We start from the raw sequence: 23,923 nt of genomic DNA on the forward strand, positions 1-23,923 counted from the left end.
GTCTGAGTAGCAAAGGAGATACTCCCATAGCAGTGTATTAGGTAATAGTAAATCATTGAAAATGGGATACAGATGCTATGGGTCAGTGGGAAGAAAAGGACACACAAATACTTTGGTTGTTTTTTGTTTTTGTTTTTTGTTTGTTTGTTTGTTTGTTTTGGTTTTTCGAGACAGGGTTTCTCTGTGTAGCCCTGGCTGTCCTGGAACTCACTTTGCGGACCAGGCTGGCCTCGAACTCAGAAATCCGCCTGCCTCTGCCTCCCAAGTGCTGGTATTAAAGGCGTGCGCCACCACGCCCGGCTACACAAATACTTTGATGTCATGTTCAAATTGTGGAGTTTTCCTGATTTACCTAAATCTTATAATGTGCAAGAAAAACAAAGCCCAAATCACCATTTGCTCACAGCTAAATTGGGCAAGTCAGTTTTTTCCTGTAGCCCAAACTATTTCCCTGTCCTGTCTCTGCCGCCTACGTTCTGGAAAAGCTACTCAAATCTTTTTCTTCAGGATAGTGATGATCATTATTAACAGGTGTGTTCTAATGATTAAATGCGATAAACTTGTCCACTAAGGTACCAGGACCAAGAGCCTGGTTTTTTTTTCCTTCTAAGCTTTCCTGCTAGTCCCTGCTCCTCTTGGGACATTGGAGAGTAGCAAGAAGTCGAGCTGTTCTGGCAGTCTACCCAATACTTCTCAGGAAGCACAAAAATTTGAAACCCAACGGCAGCAACTCAGTGGGTACCGGTGACATCATCGGCCACACCCCTACACCCCACCCTTGAGGCGGGCATAGGTGCACGCATGCGCATATTGAGGCCCGCACGCTCCCCGTGCAAGCGCTTCCCACGCCCTAGGCGGTCTCTGTATCCCAGGCCTAGGCAGCAGCCCTTCGCAGGAGGGGCGGGACGAGGGCGGGGCTCCGTGAGTGGCGGACGCGGTAACCAATTGTCATTTGGCACCGCCTCTGGCTCGGTTTGAATTCCGCGGGGTCCAACGGCTCGAGAGTGGAGACGGACTCCGGGTGAAGTCTGCTGCGGCTGGTTACCGTTCTCCGTCCCGCGCGTGGCAAGTGGAGGGTCTCGATTCTGGACAGCTTGGAGCGTCCACCATGAGGAGAAGGTGCGGGTCTCTTAGGGGCGGGACCCATTACTGAGGTGCGGGTCTGGTACCAGGTTCGACAAGCTGGGTTCGCCGGTCTTCAGGCACCGATGTCTGTGGCTGGGGCGCTCGAAGCCGGCTCCGGAGGGCATCTGTGCCCGAGGCCACTAGCGGGGCGAGCAGCGGGGACAGCGCGGGGTTGACACGCTTCCTCGAGGCCGGGGTGGGTTTGTCTCAGGCCTGGCGTAGCTGGCGGCCGAGCTCAGGTGCCGCCGCAAGTCGCGGCTACTCGGCCTCTTCTCTGTGTAAACGCTGAGCATGTAATGGTGTGGGCTTCTCATCTCTTGAGTATAGTCTGTAATCGCATTGCTCGGGAGGCTAGAACAAAATCGATTCGAGTTTAGCCTAGGAGATGTAGTTTAAGACTAACCTGGGCTACGGAGTGAGACAGTACAAAAAGCCCTGAAGTTTTTTTAACCTTAAAGTTTTAAATGTATCGTTTTTTCTTCGTGTCTTACAGTTCCGCGTTTTTACTTGAGTTAGGAAGACGGCTTGAGCCGGCCAGTGGTGGCACACGCCTTTAATCCCACCACTTGGGAGGCGGAGGCAGGCGGATTTCTGAGTTCGAGGATAGCCAGGGCTACAGAGTGAGTTCCAGGACAGCCAGGGTTACACAGAGAAACCCTGTCACAAAAAAAAAAAAAAAAAAAAAAAAAAAAAAAAAAAAAAGAAAGAAAGAAAGAAAGGCTTTATTTCCTTGCAAGTTAACAAATTCGAATTCTTTTCCGGTCGTTTTAAGATTCCCAGGCGGGGTTAGAGAGATGGTTTAGCGGCTAAAAGCACTGATTGCTCTCCCAGAGGAGGTGGGTTCAATTTCCCAGCACTCACAAGGCAGCTCACAACTGTCTTTAACTCCAGTTCCAGGTGATTTTTGACACCCTCACATACAGACATACATCTAGGAAAAACACCGACGCACCTATGAAAATAAATAAAAAGAATCCTCTATTAAAAAGAAAATTCCCGGGCACTGCTTGGGAGTGCCCGATTGGAAATCCAATCAGAACTGACTCTTTGAGTAAAAGGCTGAATGCCGTTTTCGAATTTATAAAATAATTTTCTGCAACGAGTTGGGTGACAAGGCTTTGTAATTTCTAAGAATCTTGGTTTTGTGATTATAGATTTTGATCATTTTTTTTACCCCCAGATACTTGGCCTCAAGAGTCTGGGAATAGAATGAAAACAACTGACAAGTAGTATTGTGAAAAGAAATTGAGTACAAGGCTAAGGATTTCAGATATTCCCATCTGAATGACGTTATTCATTAAGCCCTTCTGGGGTTAATGGTGCATTATGAAGACTAGTAAAATCCTAACTTACACTGAATAGAAATTTGTATTCAGAGTATATTTGGATATGATTACCCTCACCTGTAATCTACAGATCTCAGGAGTTCAAGACAGGGAGTTCCAGACATCTGCAATATAAAGAGATCCTATTTCAAAATAGGAAAGCCAGACAGCTGGGTGAGGGGCACATCTATCCCCCCCACTGTCTTGGGAGGTAGAGGTGGGAGGTTCAAGGCCAGAGCAGCTTATAAGAGACCACGCCCCTCCCCCAAGAAAATAAAGTCTTCCAGTATGGCTTGTCCAAGTATTTTCTGCTTTTGTTTTGTTTTTTGTTTTGTTTTTCGAGACAGGGTTTCTCTGTGTAGCCCTGGCTGTCTTGGAACTCATTTTGTAGACCAGGCTGGCCTCAAACAGAAATCCACCTGCCTCTGCCTCCCAAGTGCTGGGATTAAAGGCATACGCCACCATGCCTGGCTATTTTCTGCTTTTTAAAAAACTTCTGAGACACACTTGTTGAGATTGCAGGAAGGCCACACCAATCCCTTGTCTTGGTTTCAGTCGGATTTGAGATCCTTGAATTTATGTCTCAATGTTGTATTTTAAAAAGATTTCTTTATTTTATTTATTAGGGTAGGGTGCTTTTAAAACAGGGTCTGTACACAGCTCTGGCTGCCCTGGAACTCCCTGTGTAGGCCAGGCTGGCCTCAACCCCAGAGATGCAGCTGCCCCTGCCTTCTGAGTACTTCTGAGTGTGGGGATTAAAGGAGTACACCACTATATGTGGTTCCTTTTTGGAGGGCTGGGATGGGGGAAGCACTAAGCCAGCTCAATTAATTATTTTCCTTTACCTGGGCGTGGTAGCGCACGCCTTTAATCCTAGCACTCGGAAGGCAGAGGCAGTCGTATTTCTGAGTTTGAGGCCAGCCTGGTCTACAAAGTGAGTTCCAGGATAGCCAGGGCTACACAGAGAAACCCTGTCTCGAAAAACAAAAAAACCAAAAAACAAAAAAAAAATTGTTTTCCTTTATGAGAAAAAGAATTAAACTCAAGTCCTCTGGGAGAGCAGCCAGTGCTCTTAACGTCTGAGCCATCTCCTCTCCAGCTCCATCCTCTTCATTTGTCCCTCATTCACAGTTATTCATTAAATGGGAAGGACAGGGCATAGTGGCACATACCTCTAACCCCTGTACAAGTGGCTCTCTGAGTTCCACGCCAGCCAGAGCCACATTGGTGAGCTCCTGTCTCAAAAATAAAGCAGCCGAGTGAAAGGACTGGCTCTGATTCCCTGTGCTCCTCACTTTCAGATGCTGTTTGGGGGGGGGGGAGTGTGCAATGGGAAAAGAATTTGAGCCCACATCTCTCCAAATGAAATCTATAAATGGCTGATTGTTCAGCATTAGTCATCGAAATGTAAGTCAGAATCACAGATACTACTTCATAGCCACCAGGATGGCCACAATGACAGAAAACAGCCAGGCATTGGTGGTCCAGGCACCTGTGGCAGGCACCTTTAAATCCCAGCACCTGGGAGGAGGAGGCAGAGGCAGAGGCAGGTGGATCTCGGAGATCCAGACCACCTGATCTTCAGGGCAAATTCCAGAGCAGCCAGGGCTACACAGAGGGGGACTGTGGAGGGAAACGAAAGAACAAATTGGTGAGGAACACAACGCCATATACTGCTTGTGGAATAAAGATGATGGAGCAACACTGGTGTACTGTCTGTTACCATACAGCCCTACAGTCCCACTGCTGGGATTTATCCAAGAGAAGTGAAAGGATGGGCACTCAAAACTCGGTACCTGAATTTTGCGTTTTATTAAGAAAGGGTTCCAGGTTGCCTAGGCTGGCCTCCAACTCACTAAACAGTCAAGGATTTCACTTGTAATTACATGTATGTTAATGTGTGGTTCAGTCACCAACAGAGGTCAGAGGTCCTCCATTCCATGGCAGTTACAGATGGTTGTGATGATATAGGTGCTGCGAACTGAACTCCAACCCTCTGGAAGAGGAGTATGCACTGGGTTTGTTTCTAGACAGGTGTGTCTGTGAGTCTCTGTGTCCCTGTGTCCCTCCTTGGCTGTCCTTGAATTGGCTCTGTGGCTTTGAATTTACAGAGATCAGACTGCCTCTGCCTCTAGAATGCTTGGCATTAAAGGTGTGTGCCAACACACCCAATTCTGAATTTAATTCTTTCTTTTTTTCCCTTTATTTATTTATTTATTTATTTAATGTATATGACTACACCATTGCTCTCTTCAAGCACACCAGAAGAGCGCATCAGACCCCATTGCAGATGGTTGTGAGCCACCATGTGGTTGCTGGGAATTGAACATAGGACCTCTGGAAGAACAGTCAGTGCTCTTAACCACTGAGCCATCTCTCCAGCCCTAAAATTAATTATTTTTTTCTTTTTTTTTTTCCCCGAGACAGGGTTTCTTTGTATAGCCCTGGCTGTCCTGGAATTCACTTTGTAAACCAGGCTGGCCTCAAACTCAGAAATCCACCTGTCTCTGCCTCCTGAATGCTGGGATTAAAGGCATGCGCCATTACGCCTGGCCCAGTAAAAGTTTTTAAGCACTCGATTATAGCTGGGTGCTAATACTTATCTACCTTGTATAGGCAACTGTTGTGCAAAAACTTTCCTAGCACAGGCAACCAACTGGGGTTTTATGACTAGAGAGAACTGTTTGCCTGTGACTATACTAAGGTTTATTTGTGGCCATGGAAGAGCTTTTGAGGAGCTAACAGAGGTCTAGACTGTTGTTTTTTTTAAAATAGATTTACTTTATTATTATTTATTTTATGTATGTGAGTACACTGTAGCTGTACAAATGGTTGTGAGCCTTCATGTGGTTGTTGGCAATTGAGTTTTTAGGACCCCGCTCACTCAATCCCTGTTGGCTCCGGTTGAAAGATTTATTTATTTATTTTAAATAAGTACACTGTTGCTGTCCTCAGACACACCAGAAAAGTGAGTCAGATCTCATTATGGGTGGTTGTGAGTCACCATGTGGTTGCTGGGATTTGAATTGGGGACATTTGAACAGAGCAGTCAGTGCTCCTAACCACTGAGCCATCTCGCCAGCCCTAGACTGTTGTTTCTTAAAATCACTGAATTCTCTGAAACACACCAGTAACCAAAATGCCTCCAGCCCCACTTTTTGTGGGACTACTGCAGCAGGTTAAATGGGTTATTCCAAGGCCCGTGTTAAAGGTGGCATAGACTATCTATTCCAAGCTCCAGTTCTCTAGCAGCAAAATAGTCTGTTTCCTTCCTTGGTGTATCGAAGAAAAAGGAGGAAACATTCTGTTCTTAAATGTTATATAAAGGGGATTAATTTTTTTGTTTGTTTTTTGAGACGGGGCTTCTCTGTGTAGCCCTGGCTATCCTGGAACTTGTTCTGTAGACTAGATTGGCCTCAAATTCAGAGATCCGATTGCCTCTGCACCCCTAATGCAGGGATGTAAGGCATGTGCCATTATTGCCTGGCATAGATATTAAAACTTTTCAAAGATAAAATACTGCTGAGGTTGGTGGCACAGGTGGAAGGAGAACCAAGGGGCCAAGGTTCAAGGTCATCCTTGTCTCATGGATAGGGATCCAACCCAGGTTGTTAGTCTTCACACGTTGAGCCATTTGCCAGTCTAGCATGTTTTGAGCTTTAGCAATGTTGTATGTAATTTGTTCCTTTGCATTGTTGTAATGTACTGATCCATTCTGTTGACATACAAGCCATCTCCATTTCCCATGCTATGACTAAGTGCTGCTTCTTTCTAGCAACAGTCTGTCTTGGTTTCATTTTTGGTTGCTCACGACAGGGTTTCTCTGTGTAGCCCTGGCTGTCCTCCAGGGCTGACACCAGGCTGCCCTCGACCTCACAGAGATCCACCCGCCTCTGCCTCCTGAGCACTGGGTTAAAGGTGTGTGGCACCACCACTGCTGGGCTTGTGGGGTGCATCTGTAATCCCAGCACTCTGCAGGCTGAGGCCAAAGGTTCTTAGACTTAAGGCTCAGCCTCTCAAGTGTAGGCTTTAAGGGCACAAGCCACCATGCCCAGCTCTCTGCCAGTCGTCTTCAGGAGCTCCTTACCAGCAAGCTCTTATGTTAGCTTATTTTACTGATATTTTGTCTGGTTTTCCTTTTGTAGCAGCATTTGTAATTCAGTCTTAGAGTCGTTGATCAAAGTCATTGGTGTTAGGTGAATGGAATAACTGTGCTAGTGTGGCATTTAGGAGGCAGAGAATGGCTAAGCATTGATTAAACTAGTATGCCTCCTCTCAAGGCCACTGGGAAATGACTCAGGTTAGTTCCTGAAAACAGGCAGTGATGAGGCAGTGATGCTGGCTCTTACAAGTTAAATGGCTTTCTATTGATTTTCAGTGAGGTGCTAGCAGATGAGTCTATCACATGCCTGCAGAAAGCTCTAACTCACCTCCGGGAAATATGGGAACTAATTGGGATTCCAGAGGAGCAGAGGCTACAAAGAACCGAGGTTGTAAAGAAGCATATAAAGGTGAGTCGGTTCCTGCTGGTCTCTGCAGTGAGGACAGTAGGGATGCTATTTGAGATAAAAGGCAGACTGACATTTGGTGGTATTTGGGGGTCTGGGAGGGGGTGGCTTAGTAGGTAATGGCGCTGCTGCAACTCCATGGTGTAAGGCTAAAGACCTAAGCTCAACTGCCAGGACCCTGTATGATCTAAGGGGATTGATACACACTCTTTGTGTGGCCTTTACAACTGCCAGGACCCTGTATGATCTAAGGGGATTGATACACACTCTTTGTGTGGCCTTTACAACTGCCAGGACCCTGTATGATCTAAGGGGATTGATGCACACTCTTTGTGTGGCCTTTATAGTCCTCAACCCACATCATGAGCACACACAATAACAACTAAATGCTAAGAGGAAATAATAGCTAGTCATTTATACTAAGATATCACAGCTCTTCCTGATTTTATTTAAAGCCCTTTCTGTAAAATTTGAAATTATGAGGGTGTTGATATTAAGGCTAGTTAGTTTTGCAGGTTTTTTGATATGTTTTTGTTTTTGTTGTTGTTTTGTTTTGTTTTATTTCCATTGGCTCCAAAGCTTTACCAAGTGTTTTCTCACTTGTAGGATCTTCTGGATAGAATGATTGCTGAAGAGGAGAGCCTGAGGGAAAGGCTGCTCAAAAGCATATCCATCTGTCAGAAGGAGCTGAGTACCCTGTGCAGTGAGCTACAAGTGAAGCCATTTCAGGTCTGGTAGACCATGCTTGGGAGATTGGTTTTAACTTAGGACTGCGAATCCAAAGCTTCCTTGTAGGAGTAGGGCTAGGCAGACTAGAGGTGTTGAAGTGAAGCAGCTCACGGGTTATCAAAGACTCCTTCATGTATTTCTGCTTTATAGAGCATGATAATGTTTTTAAATTAACTTTGAGGAAAATGGAGGCACAGATGTTTGTGAGAAAGAAAGGGATGGGGGAACATGGAAGAAATGGATTAATCGGTAAAGTCCTTCCCTCACAGCCATGAGAACCTCAATGCAATCCTCATATCTATGCAAAAAAGCCAGGTATGGTAGCATATGCTTATAACCTCAGTGCTGGGGAGTCAGAGGTTGATCTCTGGGGCTTACTGGCTAGCCAGCCTAGCCAAATGCATGAGCTTAAAACCAATAAAAGACCTTGTCTCCAAAAAGAAAACAAACAAAAACAAGGAAGAGGGCTGGAGAAATGGTTCAGTAGGTAGGAACACTTGCTGCTCTTGCAAAGCAGCTGGATTCAGTTCCTAGCACATGTGGTGTCTTACAGCTGCCCTGAACTCCAGTTCCAGGGGATCCAGCACCCTCTTCTGGCCTCTGTGGGTATCAGGCGCACGTGTAGACTTGAGCAGGAGAAAAGCTAATACTCTTATACATAAATCTTTTTTAAAAAAGCAAAGTGGACAGTGTCTAGTGAGTGACACCCAAAATGACATCCATTTGTTCATAAACAGGTGGACACTCCCATCCACTGGACAGGGGGACAGGGAACAGAGGAGGCAAGGGTACCTAGTGATAACCAAGGAAGGGAGGCTGGCCAAGCCCAACCCTTTGTTCTTTTCATACTCAAAAGCTGCAAACCCCTGAACCAACCAGAATAGCGAGGTGGGACACAGAGGGAGCTTTGAAAGGTGGTGACGACTGTCCTGGTTACTGTTACAGGGCTAACTGAGCACCTGCGTCTGTAGATGGAGCAAGCCTGGCAGTCAGACTGCCTTTAAGGGTGAGGATGAGTCATCTCTGGCATGCAAGGATTCAAGCAGATCATGACATTAGAGCCATTCCTTGAAATTATCATTGATTAGCATTGATTTACTACATACAGTTTCTCTTCAGTCCTTTTGTTTTTAAATTCAATTTTAAATTTTGTTTTAAACTGTTAAAACAGGTACATGAGAGGTTGGGTGTACACTGGTACATCTATCTTCCCTAAATATATGGCAGTTTTTAAAAGTGCTAAATGAAACTATATTTGTAGGACATACAATTAGTATTCACCCTTCCTTTGTTTATCCACTGCAATAGAGAAAAATCTACTAAGTTGATATTGGTAAGTGCTATTCATAGGATTATTAATGTAAGTATTTCAGTTAATAACTAGATAAACCATCCTCTAGCTAACTAAAATAAGCTTTTTCTGGTCCTTGTAACCTCTTACAAAAGATCCCAGGTACTGAAAACAGTCAGATTCCTAGAGCCAGGCAGTGGAGAGACTGGAGTGGGTAGGAGTGTGAACGAGGACCTTTTGCCAAATGAACAATTGAGTTTTGCAAGAAGAAATGAGCTCGTGAGTGAGGTCAGGGACTGAAAGGCGGCACAGCAGTGTTTGCAATTGCTTCTTCACTTAGGCCACATCCAATGAAGCCACCATACATTTTTAAAGTTGTACAATTAAAATATGGAAGATTGTAGTTTACACTTGGTTGCGGTACAAATCATGCACAGAACACATGAGCCTAGAGTCGGCACCATCATACACAAATCTTACCTTGTGGATTGATGCAAAATTGTTATCTACACCACTGTGGGTTTAGTTCAGTGGTAGGAGGTGTTACCAGCATACGTGATGTCCTAGATTTAATCTCTGGTATTGGCCAAAAAGAAAAGAAAGATCAGGTCATCAAGATGGGTCAGTGGATAATTGTCACCTCAAAGTCTGATGGCCTGAGTTCAGTCCCCAGAACCACATAAGGATGAGAAGAATCAACTCCACAATGCTATCCTGTCACTGTCATATGCATGTCATGGCAACCTCTCCACTAACTCAAACAATAGTAATAAGTTGATAAAACTATTTGAGTTTAAAGAAATTGTAAAGTTCTTAAAACCTGAGAGCTATGAGAGCGTTGGTTTGTTGTTTTTTTTTTTTTGTTTTGTTTTGTTTTTGTTTTGTTTTGTTTTGTTTTGTTTTTGATTGGTTTGGCTTTTTTGAAACAGGGTTTCCTTGTATATACAGCCCTGGCTGAATTCACTTTGTAGACCAGGCTGGCCTCGAACTCCGATCCACCTGCCTCTGCCTCTCAAGTGCTGGACTATAGGTGTGCATATGACATCTTGCATATGACATATGCATATGACATCTTGCAGGAATTGTTTCTTTCCTTTTACCCTGTGGGCTCTGGGGATGAGCCTCAGATTGTCAGTCTTGACAGCAAGCTTGTACCCTCCAAGCCATCCTGACGGCCCGCTCTCAGGTGTGAACTGTGGAGATGGCAATGTTGTGTTATACTGTCAACGGGTAGCATACACATGAGTTTTGCTTGGTGTGATAGTGCAGGCCTGTAAACTCAGCCTGTGGAGACTTGAGGCAGGAAGATACCAAGCTCAAGGTCAGTGAGATTATCTCAGGAAAGAAAAAGTATGGGATAGTTTGTGTAATGTAAGTACTGTACTGAAAGTGAAAAACTGGGGTTGCGTTAGTACTTGAAATATAGATTGTACTGAGTGTATATTGCCTTTGTCCCACTGTAAAGATGAAAAGTCATGGAATAAATCTATTGCTAAGTTGTAGACCACTGCACTGTACACTTACAACTTGTAAAGACGGTATGTATATAGGGTGATAATTGGGTATTTTACCATAGTTTAAAAAAAAATGGAAAAGGGAGTTGGGCACAGGACCCATGCCAGTAACCTCAGCACCTGAGACGAGGAGGATCGGGACTTGGAGGACTTTCTTGGCCACATAGTGCAACTCAAGAGAGAGAACAGCCTTGCCCTGCTACAAAACCTAGGTGACCCCCTTCCAAGGTCAAGACCAGGCTGGCCTTGAACTCTGAGATCCCCCTGCCTCGACCTCCCAAGGGCAAAGATTAAAGGTGTGCCCAGCTTGGAGTGCTTTGTTTGTGAGTTTAAACATTTGTCATTCATGGTTTCTCCCAGTGTGCTTCACAAGTAAAATCATGTAATCTCCTCCAGGAAGAAAAAGATACAACCATCTTGCAACTAGAAAAAGATTTGCGCACTCAAGTAGAATTGATGAGAAAACAGAAAAAGGAGAGAAAGCAGGAACTGAAGCTACTTCAGGAACAGGAGCAAGAACTCCGTGACATCCTCTGTATGCCGCCCTGTGATGTGGACAGCACCTCTGTCCCCACCTTAGAAGAGCTGAAGCTATTCCGACAGCGTGTGGCAACGCTGAGGGAGACAAAGGCATGCTGGCTGCGTTTGTTATTCTACCCTGAAACCTCATAGACCTTTAGGTGTCTTGAATTTGTTTTTCTTTTTCTTTTTTAAAGGAATCGAGGCGTGAAGAATTTGTCAACATTAAGAAACAAATCATATTGTGTATGGAAGAATTAGAACACTCTCCAGATACAAGCTTTGAAAGAGATGTGGTGTGTGAAGATGAAAGTGCTTTTTGTTTATCACTGGAGAACATTGCAACATTACAGAAGTTGCTGAAGCAGGTAATGTCTGCTCGAATTGTGCTGTAGCATCTCAGTAGTATTCGTCAATTAAAAAATCCTGACAGCTATAAGGGGACAATGTGGGTTAAGAGAATAGGTGACCACAAAGAATGGGGTGTGTGTGTGTGTGTGAGAGAGAGAGAGAGAGAGAAAGAAAACATGAGAGACATGTGTCAAAGGTCAACTGCCAATGTCACTACTAGAGCTGTACACCTTGTTGAGACAAGTTCTCAATTGGACTAGTGCTCACTTACTCGGCTAGGCTTGTCAGCTGGTGAGCCGTAGAGGTCTGTCTCACTTCTCCAGGGCTAAGATTACAAGCATGCTCTACCAGGCATGCACACACTCAGGTTTTTACCATGTTCTGGCAAACCCTTTACTGACTGTGCTATCTCCCTCGTGCCTATTTTCCCTTTTTTAGTGGTAGAGGTTAAATTCAAACCTTGCAGTCTTATGAATCCTAGACAAATGTATCACTGAGCCCTATCCACAGTGCTGGCCTTATTTACTTATTTATTTAGAGTCCAAGCTATCTATTGTGTGAATAAGAAATGTAATATTCTTAGAATATAAAGTTAAAATTTCAGTTGAAATAGTATTAGCCATTTGAATTAGCCTAATGTTTAATAATAATTCAAAGTTTGAACACACAGCTTTAAACCTAGCACTCAGTAGGCAGAGGCAGGTGAATCTCTGAATTCCAAGCCAGCCAGGGCTACATAACGAGATCGTATCTTAACAACATCAAAACAAGCCAAACTTTGAATCCTGTTCTAGGGCTGATATCCTGTGGCAGTGACAGCCTTAGAGCATATGTTTAAATGGCATGACAACATCTCTCTTAGCATTGAATATAAAGTATGATAGCACATACCTAAACATAATCCAGCATTCAGGAACCTGAGTCAAAGTGGAAGCCAGCCTGTGCTACATAGAGAAGATTTGAATATGAATATATAAGAATCTCATAAAAGTGCTTTCTCTTCTCATGGGTCCAGACATTTTCCTCTGAGAGACTTGGACAGCCTTGGCTGTTTTGATATAACTATTGCTTCCCTTGTCACAGCTGGAAATGAAAAAATCACAAAATGAAGCAGAATGTGAGGGGCTCCGCACTCAAATCCGAGAGCTCTGGGATAGGTTACAAATACCTGAAGAAGAGAGAGAGCCTGTGGAGGCAATTATGACTGGATCAAAAACCAAAATCAGGAATGCGGTAAGAAAACCAGTGCATGATGGGTAAATAGTGTTCTCTTAGCATTTCTGGGTCTAGTCTAATGTCCTTACTAGCTAATCTCTTGGGCCAGCAAAGACATGTTCTATTTTGGCACATTTCCTAAATTTCTGACTCTTACGATGTTGTTATAAAGCATGTTGTTGATTTATAGGTTCATGCTGTTAAGCATGGATAGACAAACAAGGGAATAGATAGAAGTATGGGTGTGTGTGTGTGTGTGTGTGTGTGTGTGTGTGTGTAATATGTATATGTATGTATGTATATATCCTTTGTCGTCTTCTTTCAGCTGAAATTAGAAGTGGATCGGTTAGAAGAACTGAAAATGCAAAACATAAAGCAAGTGATTGAGAAAATCCGAGTGGAGCTGGCTCAATTCTGGGACCAGTGTTTTTATAGCCAGGAACAGAGGCAGGCTTTTGCCCCTTACTATTCTGGTGAGTACAGAGGTGATGCTCTTCATGTGGCTGCTGCCCTCCCAGGTCCTTTCCAAGCCGAGACACTCACCAGGAAGTTCTTATTTCCACTTGTGAGTAGATACAGCCTAGCCTTAAAATATTACCTCACTTATTTTTTGATCCATAAGAAAAGGACACTAAAGCACAGATTTTGAGCAGTAAGAGAATTATAACAGCTAAATGCCTGAGTCTTTGAGGAGTCTTTCAGGGAGTCAAGAAAGGAGTTCCAAGCTATCTTAAGCTGGTCAGAGAAAGCTGTCTAGATATTTTATGTAGCCCAGTTTCCTGCCGCCCGGCTTAGCATAAAACAGAATAAAGAGACAACACATTTTGGAGAATGTTCATCATTTTAGACTGCATTTTTGTCTATCCCAACTACTGTGACAAACTTGGCTTTTAATTTTTTTCTTTTTGTTTTAAGATTTATTATAGCCGGGCGTGGTGGCGCACACCTTTAATCCCAGCACTCTCGAGGGAGAGGCAGGGGATTTCTGAAAGATTTACTATTTTATATATTCCTACGTCATTTATTATAGGGGAGGAAACTTTCCACACTGGAGTGTTAGTTACTTGGAATACCAAACACTAGAGCAATGGTCCTCACTTCTTTTTTTTTTTTTTTTTTTTTTTTTTGGTTTTTCGAGACAGGGTTTCTCTGTATAGCCCTGGCTATCCTAGAACTCACTTTTTAGACCAGGCTGGCCTTGAACTCAGAAATGCACCTGCCTCTGCCTCCCAAGTGCTGGGATTAAAGGCGTGCGCCACCACGCCCAGCTGGTCCTCACTTCTTAATGTTGGGACCCTTTAATGCAGTTCTGCATGTTGTGACCCCAGCTATACAATTACTTTGTTGCTACTACATAAAACCTGTAACTTTGTTAAGAATCATAATGTAAATATCTGATATGCAGGTTATGTGTGTGATATGTGATCCTGGTGAAAAGGGTCCTGACCCAGAGGTTGAGAACTGTAGAGAGAGGACTTAATAAAAAGCTAGTGAACATGTCTGTTCCAGAGGACTACACAGAAAACCTGCTCCATCTTCATGATGCCGAGATTGTACGGTTAAGAAACTACTATGACGTTCACAAGGAGCTGTTCCAAGGCGTCCAGAAGTGGGAAGAGAGCTGGAAACTTTTCCTAGAGTTTGAGGTAATATCCCTGTTTTAGCTGTGTTGCTCTGGAGAGAAACATGAAACGTGTGCTTTTCATGCCAAGTGTGTTTGCCCGTATCTGTGATGCAAGCTGTGGAATTGTTTTGAGTTCTAGCCTAGCCTCAGCCAATAACATTACAAATAGAGAAGTCAGACTCTGAGGTGAGAAAAACTGAGGCTTACAGCTAGGCCTCAGGCAATCCCTGCTTCTGGTTGAAAGCAGAGAGCGGTCACAAACAGGTCTAAAGCAGGTTTTCTAGTTGACACACCTACGTTTAAGAGAGGGAATGGAAGGGATTAGTGCCCCCTGCAGTTTTTTATAAGATGTACAATCTAGCATTATGTCAGCCATGCCTACTGATTACCTGCCCCTAGTTCTGAGTAGTACACCTAATTTATAATGTTATGTGCTCATTGCTATGGATGCATTAGAAAATAACAAAAGCCTGGCAGTGGTGGTGCATGCCTTTAATCCCAGCACTTGGGAGGCAGAGGCAGGGGATTTCTGAGTTCGAGGCCAGCCTGGTCTACAAAGTGAGTTCCAGGACAGCCAGGGCTACACAGAGAAACCCTCTCTCGAAAAACCAAAACAAACAAACAAAAAAATCGGAGTCTTCTGCATGTTTTGTCCTTCAGCTCCATCCCCGCCCCGACATTTTGTATTTTCTGGCTGTGCTGGGGATTTAACCCAGGCTTGCACATGTGCTGTGTATAAGTGGACAGACGTTAATAGGTAAAGATGCTACACTGGTGCAGTGGTGGTGCACACCTCTAATCCCAGCACTGGGGAGGCAGAGGAAGAAGCCAGCCTGGTCTATAGGACAGCCAGGGCTGCACAAAGAAACCCTATCTAAAAACAAACAAATCCCCTTCACCCATGATCCTGTAAGCAGCCCTAGTTAGAAGCCCTAGTTAGAGGTCACCTCCTCCACAAAAACACAAGTAGAAAGGCCAGAGCAAGGATGTTGGCCGTAGGGAGCGCCAGGAGGGTGGGTGTGGGCAAGTACGTCATGGGCATGCATGAGAGGGTGTGATGCTCGTGTGTGGATGGTTTTATTGTTTTTAAGGAAATGCTAGTTTTCCTGAACCTTATATATGGCAGGGAATGCCCGTGGCATAGAAAACTACTGCTTCTAACTTTTGAGTAGACAAGAATACACAACTTGTAAAAGCATATTACAGTTATCTGGTGAGGAGTCTTGGCAGAAGTGATCGGTGTCTATAGTAGGTTTTTGGTTTTGATGTTTGTGTTCATGCCTGTGGGTGCACATGTGTACATGTGCAAGATAGAGGTTAGTATCAGCTCTCTCCAAGTATTCTCCACCTTTTATCTTTTGAGACAAGGTTTCTGGCTGACCTGGAACTCACTGTAAACCTGGCTGGCCTCAAACTCACAGAGAACTGCCTGCCTCTGCCTCCAATGCTGGCTCCCACCTTGTCTCTTGAAATCTCTCGATTAATTTGGAGTTCATGCATGAGTCGGGCTGGCTGGCCGGCCATCAAGCCTTAGGGTCTTATTGCCCTCAAGCCCCAACCCGAGCGTGGGGTTACAGACAGGCCTGGCCCGGGCAGCTCTGACTGATGTGAGTGATGCAGCTCTGATCTGAACTCCAGGCTTATGCAGCAGGCGCGTTCCCGAGTCAGCTCCCATGCTGCCTGCAAGGCTTTGCTCTAATAAGTGTGTGTGTTTCACAGAGAAAAGCTTCAGATCCAGGTCGATTTACAAACCGAGGGGGAAATCTTTTAAAAGAAGAAAAGGAACGAGCAAAGCTCCAGAAAACACTCCCTAAGGTAATTCTGGTTGTAAGATACCCTATTCTTTGTGCTTTCTAAACACAGGAAGGACAGGATATATTGGGCCTTATAGTGTAGCAACTGAGTATCATAGTTTGCTAAGGCTGCCACAACTAAGTACCAGGGATTAGTTGGCTTAAGACCACAGAAATTTATGTTTTAACGGAACTCAAGGCGTCTTTGATAGGTTGTCTCTCCCTCTCTTTTTTTATGATTGATTTATTTTTTATTTATATGAGAACACTGCAGCTGTCTTCAGACATACACTAAAAGTGCATCAGATTTCATTACGGATGGTTGTGAGCCACCATGTGGTTGCTGGGAATTGAACTCAGGACCTGTGGCAGAGCAGTCAGTGCTCTTAACTGCTGAGCCATCTCTCTAGCCTGGATTAGCTCTCTTAATGAGTCTGTTTGGCTTAAAGATGTCCCTGTGTCTTCATGTGGTCTTCTCTGAGTCTCTGTCCTAAATTACTGCCAATCCTATTAGATTCGGGCCTAACCTAAAGACCGTATTTGAAAAGGCTCTCTAGATAATAGCAGTGAAGTGTAGGTCCTGTTGAGACTGCACAGTGAGTTAGGGTAACTGCTGCGCCTAGGCTGAAAGGCAAGCTTTTATGAAAGTACTGTGCACTTTGCTGTTGTCCTCTGCTTTGTATTAGTACTAAATGGCTTTCTGCCAGATCCTAGTCCATGGCATCTCATTTAATCACATCATTGTCCAATATCCCTACAAGTTAATATTTCCATGTGTAGAGATGAGGGGACTGAGATCTTAAGTCAACTTACCCACCTTTCTGGGTAATTAAGAGAGGTTGATTCTAACCGGGTGTGGTGGTGCACGCCTTTAATCCCAGCACTCGGGAGGCAGAGAGAGGCAGGCGGATTTCTGAGTTCGAGGCCAGCCTGGTCTACAAAGTGAGTTCCAGGACAGCCAGGGCTACACAGAGAAACCCTGACTCAAAAAACCAAAAAAAAAAAAAAAAAGAGGTTGATTCTATATTGAAATCCTGATAGTGTGGTTTCATAATTCTGTTTATAAGTCACCCAGTGCTGTTTCCAACTTTAGTCATCAATATGTGTCTAAATGAACTCCCTAGTCTTTGATTTCCATTTGCTCCAACCTGTAAGCCAGCTATCAGAAGGCTGATGACACTCTGGGGTGGAGTCTTTCTTAAGGATAATTAGTTCATGGGAGATTGACGCCAATGTTGTTTGAAGTAAATAATGTGTCCTTGTTTGGGGACCAGCTGGAAGAGGAGTTGAAAGCACGGATTGAACAGTGGGAACAGGAGCACTCAACAGCATTTGTGGTGAATGGGCAGAAATTCATGGAGTATGTTACAGAACAGTGGGAATTACATCGGCTGGAGAAAGAGCGAGCCAAACAGGAGAGGGTAAGTGTGCACAGCGATTAAGAAAAGGGGGTAGCAATTAGAGTGGAGCTGCAGCTCTGCCAGAGACCAGGGTCACTGAACAACTGGCGGATTGCAACAGCTCCTCCTACCTCCGGCTGCAGAGATTTTTATCTGAGTCTCTGGTCCTGCTGTCTTAATGGGGCTGTCATTGGTCCATACAGCAACTGAAGAACAAGAAACAGACAGAGGCAGAGATGCTGTATGGCAGTACTCCCCGGACACCTAGCAAAAGACCAGGACAGACGCCCAAGAAGTCTGGCAAAGTACGCAAGGTAAACCTATCTTCATGCTGTTGCTGTTGGCACGGGAGTAGGAAAGCTAAGAGTTCTTTGCTTGTTCTTGCCCTCTGTCTGCTGTGCTGAGTGTGAGAGGAAATGGGAAAACACTTGACTGTTGAGTAGCAGCTTATGGTGAGAGTCAGGAATAACCAACGTGCCAGTTCTCAAGACCTTGCATTAAATTCCCAGTGGCTACTAAAAGCAACATTCATATAGTAATGTTTTCAGAAGTTCATAGTACTGTGGCAACGGGTAGCCACAGTACTATGTGAAGAACCCCTTCCATGCTTCTAATAAATGCCTCTAGATGCTGGCTGGGATTACAGGTGTGGACCATCACACACTGTGTTAAGTATTTATTATAAAAGTTAAGTAGAATGTACACAAGGCCCTGGCTCTATCCTTGCACTAAAGACAATGGACATATCCACGGCCCCAAAAGGTTTTCAGTGCCAGTTCGTTAGGGTCTAAGGAGAGAGAGAATGCAATCAGGAATTTACTGTCACAACAGATTTGCATTTTCTAATGCTTTATACAAATAGACTCATGCAGTATATTGTAGGGTTTCTTTCATTTAGCACGTGAGATTCATCTATGCTGTAGAATGTATTAATTCATTCCTCTTTATTGAGAAGTATTCTCTTTTATGCATATATAATAATCTGGTTGTCCAGTTACCTGCCAAGTGTTCTAGTTTTAGATATGTATATGAGAGAGAAATCTTTAACGGTTTCTAGTTACTGATGAAACTTCCAGACACTGTGGAAGGCTTCATATGGATATTTGTTTTCATTTCTCTGGGTAAATGTTTGGGTCAAATGGTACATGTCTGCTGCCATAAGTAGTTATGTAAGTTTATAGTGCCATCAGGTGGCTCTGAAACATTTTTTAGTTCCCTTAAAGCTGTATGGTACTATACACAGCTACATGACTGTGGAGGCGCATTTCCTGGACACTTCATGCTTCCTTGTGCAGCCTACAGCTGGGTTGTTGGATGATGTTAACCTCACATCAATGTATCTGTTCTTAGATGAACACTACCACCATGTCTAGTGCTACACCCAACAGTAGCATTCGGCCTGTCTTTGGTGGATCAGTGTACCGGTCACCTATGTCTCGACTACCCCCTTCTGGCAGCAAGGTTAGTATATTCCATACAAGCACGTTTCTGTTTACTAAAATGTTCCCAAAGGTCTTCCTCAGTCTAGTTTCTATGATCATGGCTTAGTGATTCTTGAGAATCTGAGAATTAGGCTGGATCCAGATAATCATTAGACCAGGACTTTTTTTTTTAAAGATTTATTATTATATCTAAGTACACTGTAGCAGTCTTCAGATGCATCAGAAGAGGATGTCAGATCTCATTATGGATGGTTATGTGGTTGCTGGGATTTGAACTCTGGACCTTCTTAACCACTGAGCCATCTCGCCAGCCCTAGACCAGGACTTTTTAAGCTTCTCCCTTGCATAGGACCCCTTTTTAACCCTGGTTATATAGGTATGTATCTAGCATAGGTATACACCTGGCTACATGAGATCATGCCACAAATACAAACAAGCAAACAAGAAAAAATACACAAATACGGAATTTCTTTTAGGGTGGATGCTCTGCTATACACTTTGAGACAGAGCCTCACTGTGTCCTGGGACTATGTTATGTCCAGGATCTTGGATAGCTTGCTTCTGTTGGGCTTAAAGGTGTGTACCATCATGCTTAACTGCATCATTATATAAGCCATGTGTCTACAGGCTTATAGACTTACGAGCAATACAAATGCAGTGTCAGGGTTTCTTGTGTGAGTGCATTCTACGGTGATAGATAACATGGTTCTCTCTTCTCTGCAGTCAGTTGTCACTTCTCTGTGTTCTGGAAAGAAAACACCTCGAGCTGCCCAGCTTAGGGCCAACAAGGAGAACTTGGACCTCAATGGCAGCATCCTGAGCGGTGGGTACCCTGGCTCGACGCCCCTCCAGCACAACTGCAGCATTAAGTCTGTTGCCAGCACCTATTCTGAGTTTTCGGTAATTCACCTTTTCTGATATCTACCAGTCTCTGGGGAGCACACAGTTGGCTGAGCGGGTATCTTCACAAGGGCACCCAGGATCTTCAGTCAGGACAGTGACCTGAGGGCTGAGAATCCCTTTCATGCCTTGATCATGTTGGGTGGGTGGTGGCTTAAGGGGGTGTACAGGAAGGGGGGATGTCAGAAACCAGACATTTGACCTGGATCTTTCTGTGGTATCATTCCTTGGCTGCAGGAGGTAACGTAATTAATGACTGCCCTGGTGCTCTCTTGGTGGAGTTCTTGGTAATCAATCGTCTTAATTCTTTGTTCTTAGAAGGACCCGTCCCTCTCTGACAGCTCCACTGTTGGGCTTCAGGTCTGTATGGCAACCCCTGCATATCCCCTTTCCAAACTGATCTGTCATCTGCTGGCTTCATTCCCATCTGGGCACAGGACTTCACTAACCCATAATCTCAGCTGTATCAGCATAGAACCTTTTAAAGTCAAAACAAGAACAAAACAACAAAGGAATTCCTGTTCTGGGGTTCAAAAATAAGTATGTGGTTTCTGTTTCTGACGGACGTGCTAGCTTGTACAGTAACGTGTTCAGGCTTGAATTTGGATTCTCAGCCCCACCTAAGATTGTGCAAAGATTATTTTTCTAAACTATTTACAAAACCAAATTAGAAAAGGAAAAAATACCCGGCCCCATCGCCATGCCCAGTTGTGGTCTCAAAGGGCTAGAATGTGCTAGGAGTACAGCCCCATCAATAGGGATGGGAACCCCAGCTGTGTGCTGCTTATACTGAGGCTCTTGGCCTGTGTGCTGATTACTGCCTGGAGTATATACCTTACTAACCCTCGGGGCTGAACTGCCCTATTTGTCTGGCCTATGCTTATTTTCTACTTATATCTGCCAGCGACTTGCTAATATGTGTATGAACACTAAAAACACCTTTTCACTCTGCTCTTTCCCTGCAATTTATCCTACTCTGAGTTTGCTGACCTCTTTTTTAACCATCTCTTCTGTCTTCCCACGGTGTCTTACCAGTGAGGTGAGGGCTGCTCCCCCCTTTTAGGGTGCACCATGTTAAACTTAGACTGCCTCCTCTCATGGTGCCAGAGGGAAGGACATGGGGACATAGACGAGCCTGGCCACTATGGGATTCTTCATGTTCTGGCCTGGCTTCCCATGACACAGGTGGTGGTGTTTATTAGAAGAAATGGGGCATAGCTCTAGTTGGCTGATTGCTCAATAGCAGACCGATCTAGTTTTCTTTTTGTCTGCTCAAAGCCCATTTCCTGTTTGAGGCTTAAATGTAGCTACAATCCATCTATGGCTAAGCCTACAGGGCTTCTTCTGATACCATCAGCTATGGTTGACGAACTCTATGGGGTAGCACTAAAGCCACTCACTCAGCTGACGTCTACTAATACAGGTCCTTCTCAGTGGCCAGTCACGCTTTCTCTCTTTTGCTTTCCACCATGTACTCCAGCATGAGATCAAATCACCAGCAGGTTACAAAGCCCTCAGCCCCAGGGATTGGTAGATAAGTCACCTGACCCTTGTTATGCAAAGGGGTCAAGAAACCAAAGCTGCTAGCATGTGCCAGGCTTTGGGCTTCTATCCCCAGCAGGGTGAGAAAGCACCGAAGTTTGTTGCTCTCTTGGCCAGACAACTACTACCATGTGAAATGTAAGGGGTTTCTCTTGGTGAAGTTTACGATTGGACTGGGAATGGGCTATGTGCACACGTGCTAGGCTTGTGCTTGTGACTGACAGAATGGTGCTAGGGTTCCTTAGCACAGCAGTGCTGGGAACTCAGGAACTTCCCTGGCGGCTTTGTGCTAAAGCTCCTCGAGCACGTGTAAAGCGAGGGGTGTAGACTGACTACTCACTAATGGTGCTTGTTTCTCAACAGCGAGAACTTTCAAAGGCTTCCAGATCTGATGCTACGTCTCGAATCCTCAATTCAACCAACATCCAGTCCTGAGAGTCCTTGTCCAGTTAGGCAGCTGGGGCTTCCTGTGCCTGGACTGGACTGACGGATACGTAGACAAGGAGTGACATATACATTTCCATCAGTTTAGATGTTTGAAACTACCTTGGGCAGGTTCTATTAACTGCACCTAACTCAGACGTGAGTAGGACAGAAGGAAGCTGTCCCGGGCGAACTGAGGTCACAAAGACTTGCTTTTGATTCAAGAGAGACCTTAAAGGCTAGTTATGATAGTTAAGTACAAGTTTTAACATCTGGTAGCTAACTTTTTTTCTCTACCCCGTAATTCTACTATGACTGCTCTTCTAGAGGTCCTGAGTTCAAATCCCAGCAACCACATGGTGGCTCACAACCATCTATAATGGGATCTGATGCCCTCTTCTGGTGTGCAGAAATAATTTTTTTTTTAATTCTACTTATTTCAATACTATATATTAGAAAATGAAAAAACGATTGTGGCCTGCTTTGGCATACAGGGGTACAAGACATGAAGTAATTCTGGTAACATCTAAAAATATATATATTTTTGTTCGCGGACATTTGATTAATGCTGTAGCTATGGAAGCTTTGATGTCACCCAGAGGCGTGTACCTGGCTGGCACTATCCCAGTGAGGGTTTCTTGAGTTCCAGTATGAGATGGCCTGACCTGCTGCCAAAAAGAGTAGCAGTCATTTCTGTAGTGCAATTTCTTGAGGTATATGTGTGAACACACATGCTTGTCTGACCTGTTGAGTTTTTCTCCAGTCTCCCAACCCTGTGCTCATTAGGCCCAGTCTGTTCCCTGTAGATGACAACCACATAGAGAGGCTGTCTGGTGGGCTGGGCCATTCCTGTCATGGAGTCAGCAACTTTGCACATCTACAAGTTATCTGTGTAATCACGTCCACAATGAGGCTCTCCAAACCCATCACTACTCTTCCCCAAAGCACTATATTTATTCTGTCTGTCTGTGCCAGTTCTGCCCACACTGACTGATCTTGAAAACCTGTCAGTCTGCTCTTCACACACATATATGTTGTTTTTAAATGTATGAAAATAAAATGTGTATAGTTACCTTTTAAATACTACACTGTTTTGTCTTCAATGGTTGCTTTGATCTATAGATTAAACTCACTAAAAGGCGAAGTGCAAAGGATTTAGAAGTTTCAAGAGTCTCAGAATAGTTTGGATTTACTCTTTTTCATTTGGGGATATTTTCTCATTTTGCAGCTATTAAAGCCTCTGGGCTGGGTATAGCTAAGCTGTTGGTGCACGTGGAAGGCCTGGCACTACTCCAGAAATTAGATATAGATATATATACATATACATGTATATATTTACATACAAAAATATTTATATATATATATAAATATAAATTGAAGATATATATATCTTCAATTTATATTTATATTATTATTTATACATTTATTATTTATTATTTTTTATTTATTTATTATTATTTATTTATTATTTATTATTTATTTATTATTTATATATATATATATAAATATAAATTGAAGATATATATATCTTCAATTCTTTCATACATGCCTTGTAAGCTTTGTCTTATTCTGAAATCATGCACCTTTAATCCCAGCACTTAGAAGGCAGAGGAGATCGCTGTGAACCTTGTTTCAAAACTTAGGTTTCCATGCACCTAGGACAGCATGTTGAAGCAGAGTTCTTTCTCACCCAGGCACATAAGTGGGGATCCACTAAGGGATAGTTCAGCTTTTGTCTCTTTCCATTGCATAGACATAGGTATTCCAGGGTCCACATGTCACAGCCCTTACTTCAAGTTGTCTTTCTACAAAGTACTCCACACAGCAGGGTCGATCCAAGCTGGTGCTGTCCTTGTGGCCAAGCTGTCCGTATTTACCTAGAATGAAAGGAAGCCCTTCCTCTTCTAGGCCTTGCTGCTTTCCCCTCAGAAAGATGCCAGCCCACATACTGCCTTGAGAGCTATACACAGCCTGATGGGTCTTGTGTGGATTCTGAAAACTTAAGCCCAAGCCAACTGTGGGGTCCCCGGAGAAGTCTCTGCTACCTACATCAAGATGAGAACAGCTCCTTCACCCTGGCCATCTTATTTCTCTCATGTCTGCCCTTGGGCCTCCTAAGTGTATCTGTTCTCCCACCCAAGGGAGAGCGTTTTTTTTTCAGTCCTCCCATTGCTCAGGCTGCGACCCCTGCCCCTCTAGTTTGTGTAACTTGGTCATGACCT

At 44.1% G+C, this 23,923-nt stretch overlaps 2 protein-coding genes across 18 annotated transcripts in view; one reads left to right on the forward strand and one right to left on the reverse strand.

The window, feature by feature from the left end:
- Nucleotides 1–972: 972 nt before the first annotated feature.
- Prc1 (protein regulator of cytokinesis 1) lies at nucleotides 973–22,787 on the forward strand. 11 transcript variants are annotated; one of them, NM_001374624.1, is made up of 15 exons: nucleotides 1,004–1,119; nucleotides 6,829–6,961; nucleotides 7,565–7,687; nucleotides 10,889–11,122; nucleotides 11,209–11,379; nucleotides 12,446–12,595; nucleotides 12,903–13,050; nucleotides 14,087–14,223; nucleotides 15,921–16,016; nucleotides 17,269–17,415; nucleotides 17,598–17,708; nucleotides 18,745–18,855; nucleotides 19,560–19,736; nucleotides 20,055–20,096; nucleotides 21,642–22,787. In NM_001374624.1, the coding sequence occupies exons 1-15, from the start codon at nucleotides 1,109–1,111 to the stop codon at nucleotides 21,711–21,713; spliced, it is 1,863 nt and encodes a 620-aa protein (NP_001361553.1). In that variant the 5' UTR covers nucleotides 1,004–1,108; the 3' UTR covers nucleotides 21,714–22,787. The 11 variants fall into 11 exon arrangements, with proteins under 11 accessions (XP_006540918.1, NP_660132.2, NP_001272927.1 ...); NM_001382389.1 differs by having other exon boundaries at nucleotides 20,058–20,096; NM_001382385.1 differs by having other exon boundaries at nucleotides 19,560–19,659.
- The window catches only part of Rccd1 (RCC1 domain containing 1), a 30,097-nt gene continuing 7,292 nt past the window's right edge, over nucleotides 1,119–23,923 (reverse strand). For 4 of the 7 annotated variants that reach the window (XM_006540929.3, XM_006540928.3, XM_006540926.3 and 1 more), the window contains one exon: nucleotides 22,141–23,578. In XM_006540929.3, the coding sequence (XP_006540992.1) occupies nucleotides 23,427–23,578 (152 nt within the window). In that variant the 3' untranslated portion in view covers nucleotides 22,141–23,426. Of the gene's footprint in view, nucleotides 1,477–2,528; nucleotides 2,576–9,458; nucleotides 9,555–17,325; nucleotides 17,601–22,140; nucleotides 23,579–23,923 lie in introns of those variants that run through there. The other 3 variants (XR_882031.3, XM_017322294.2, NM_173445.4) reach the window with 3 other exon arrangements.

The sequence above is a fragment of the Mus musculus genome, chromosome 7, assembly GCF_000001635.26.
Source record: "Mus musculus strain C57BL/6J chromosome 7, GRCm38.p6 C57BL/6J".
NCBI classification, from domain to species: Eukaryota; Metazoa; Chordata; class Mammalia; order Rodentia; family Muridae; genus Mus; species Mus musculus.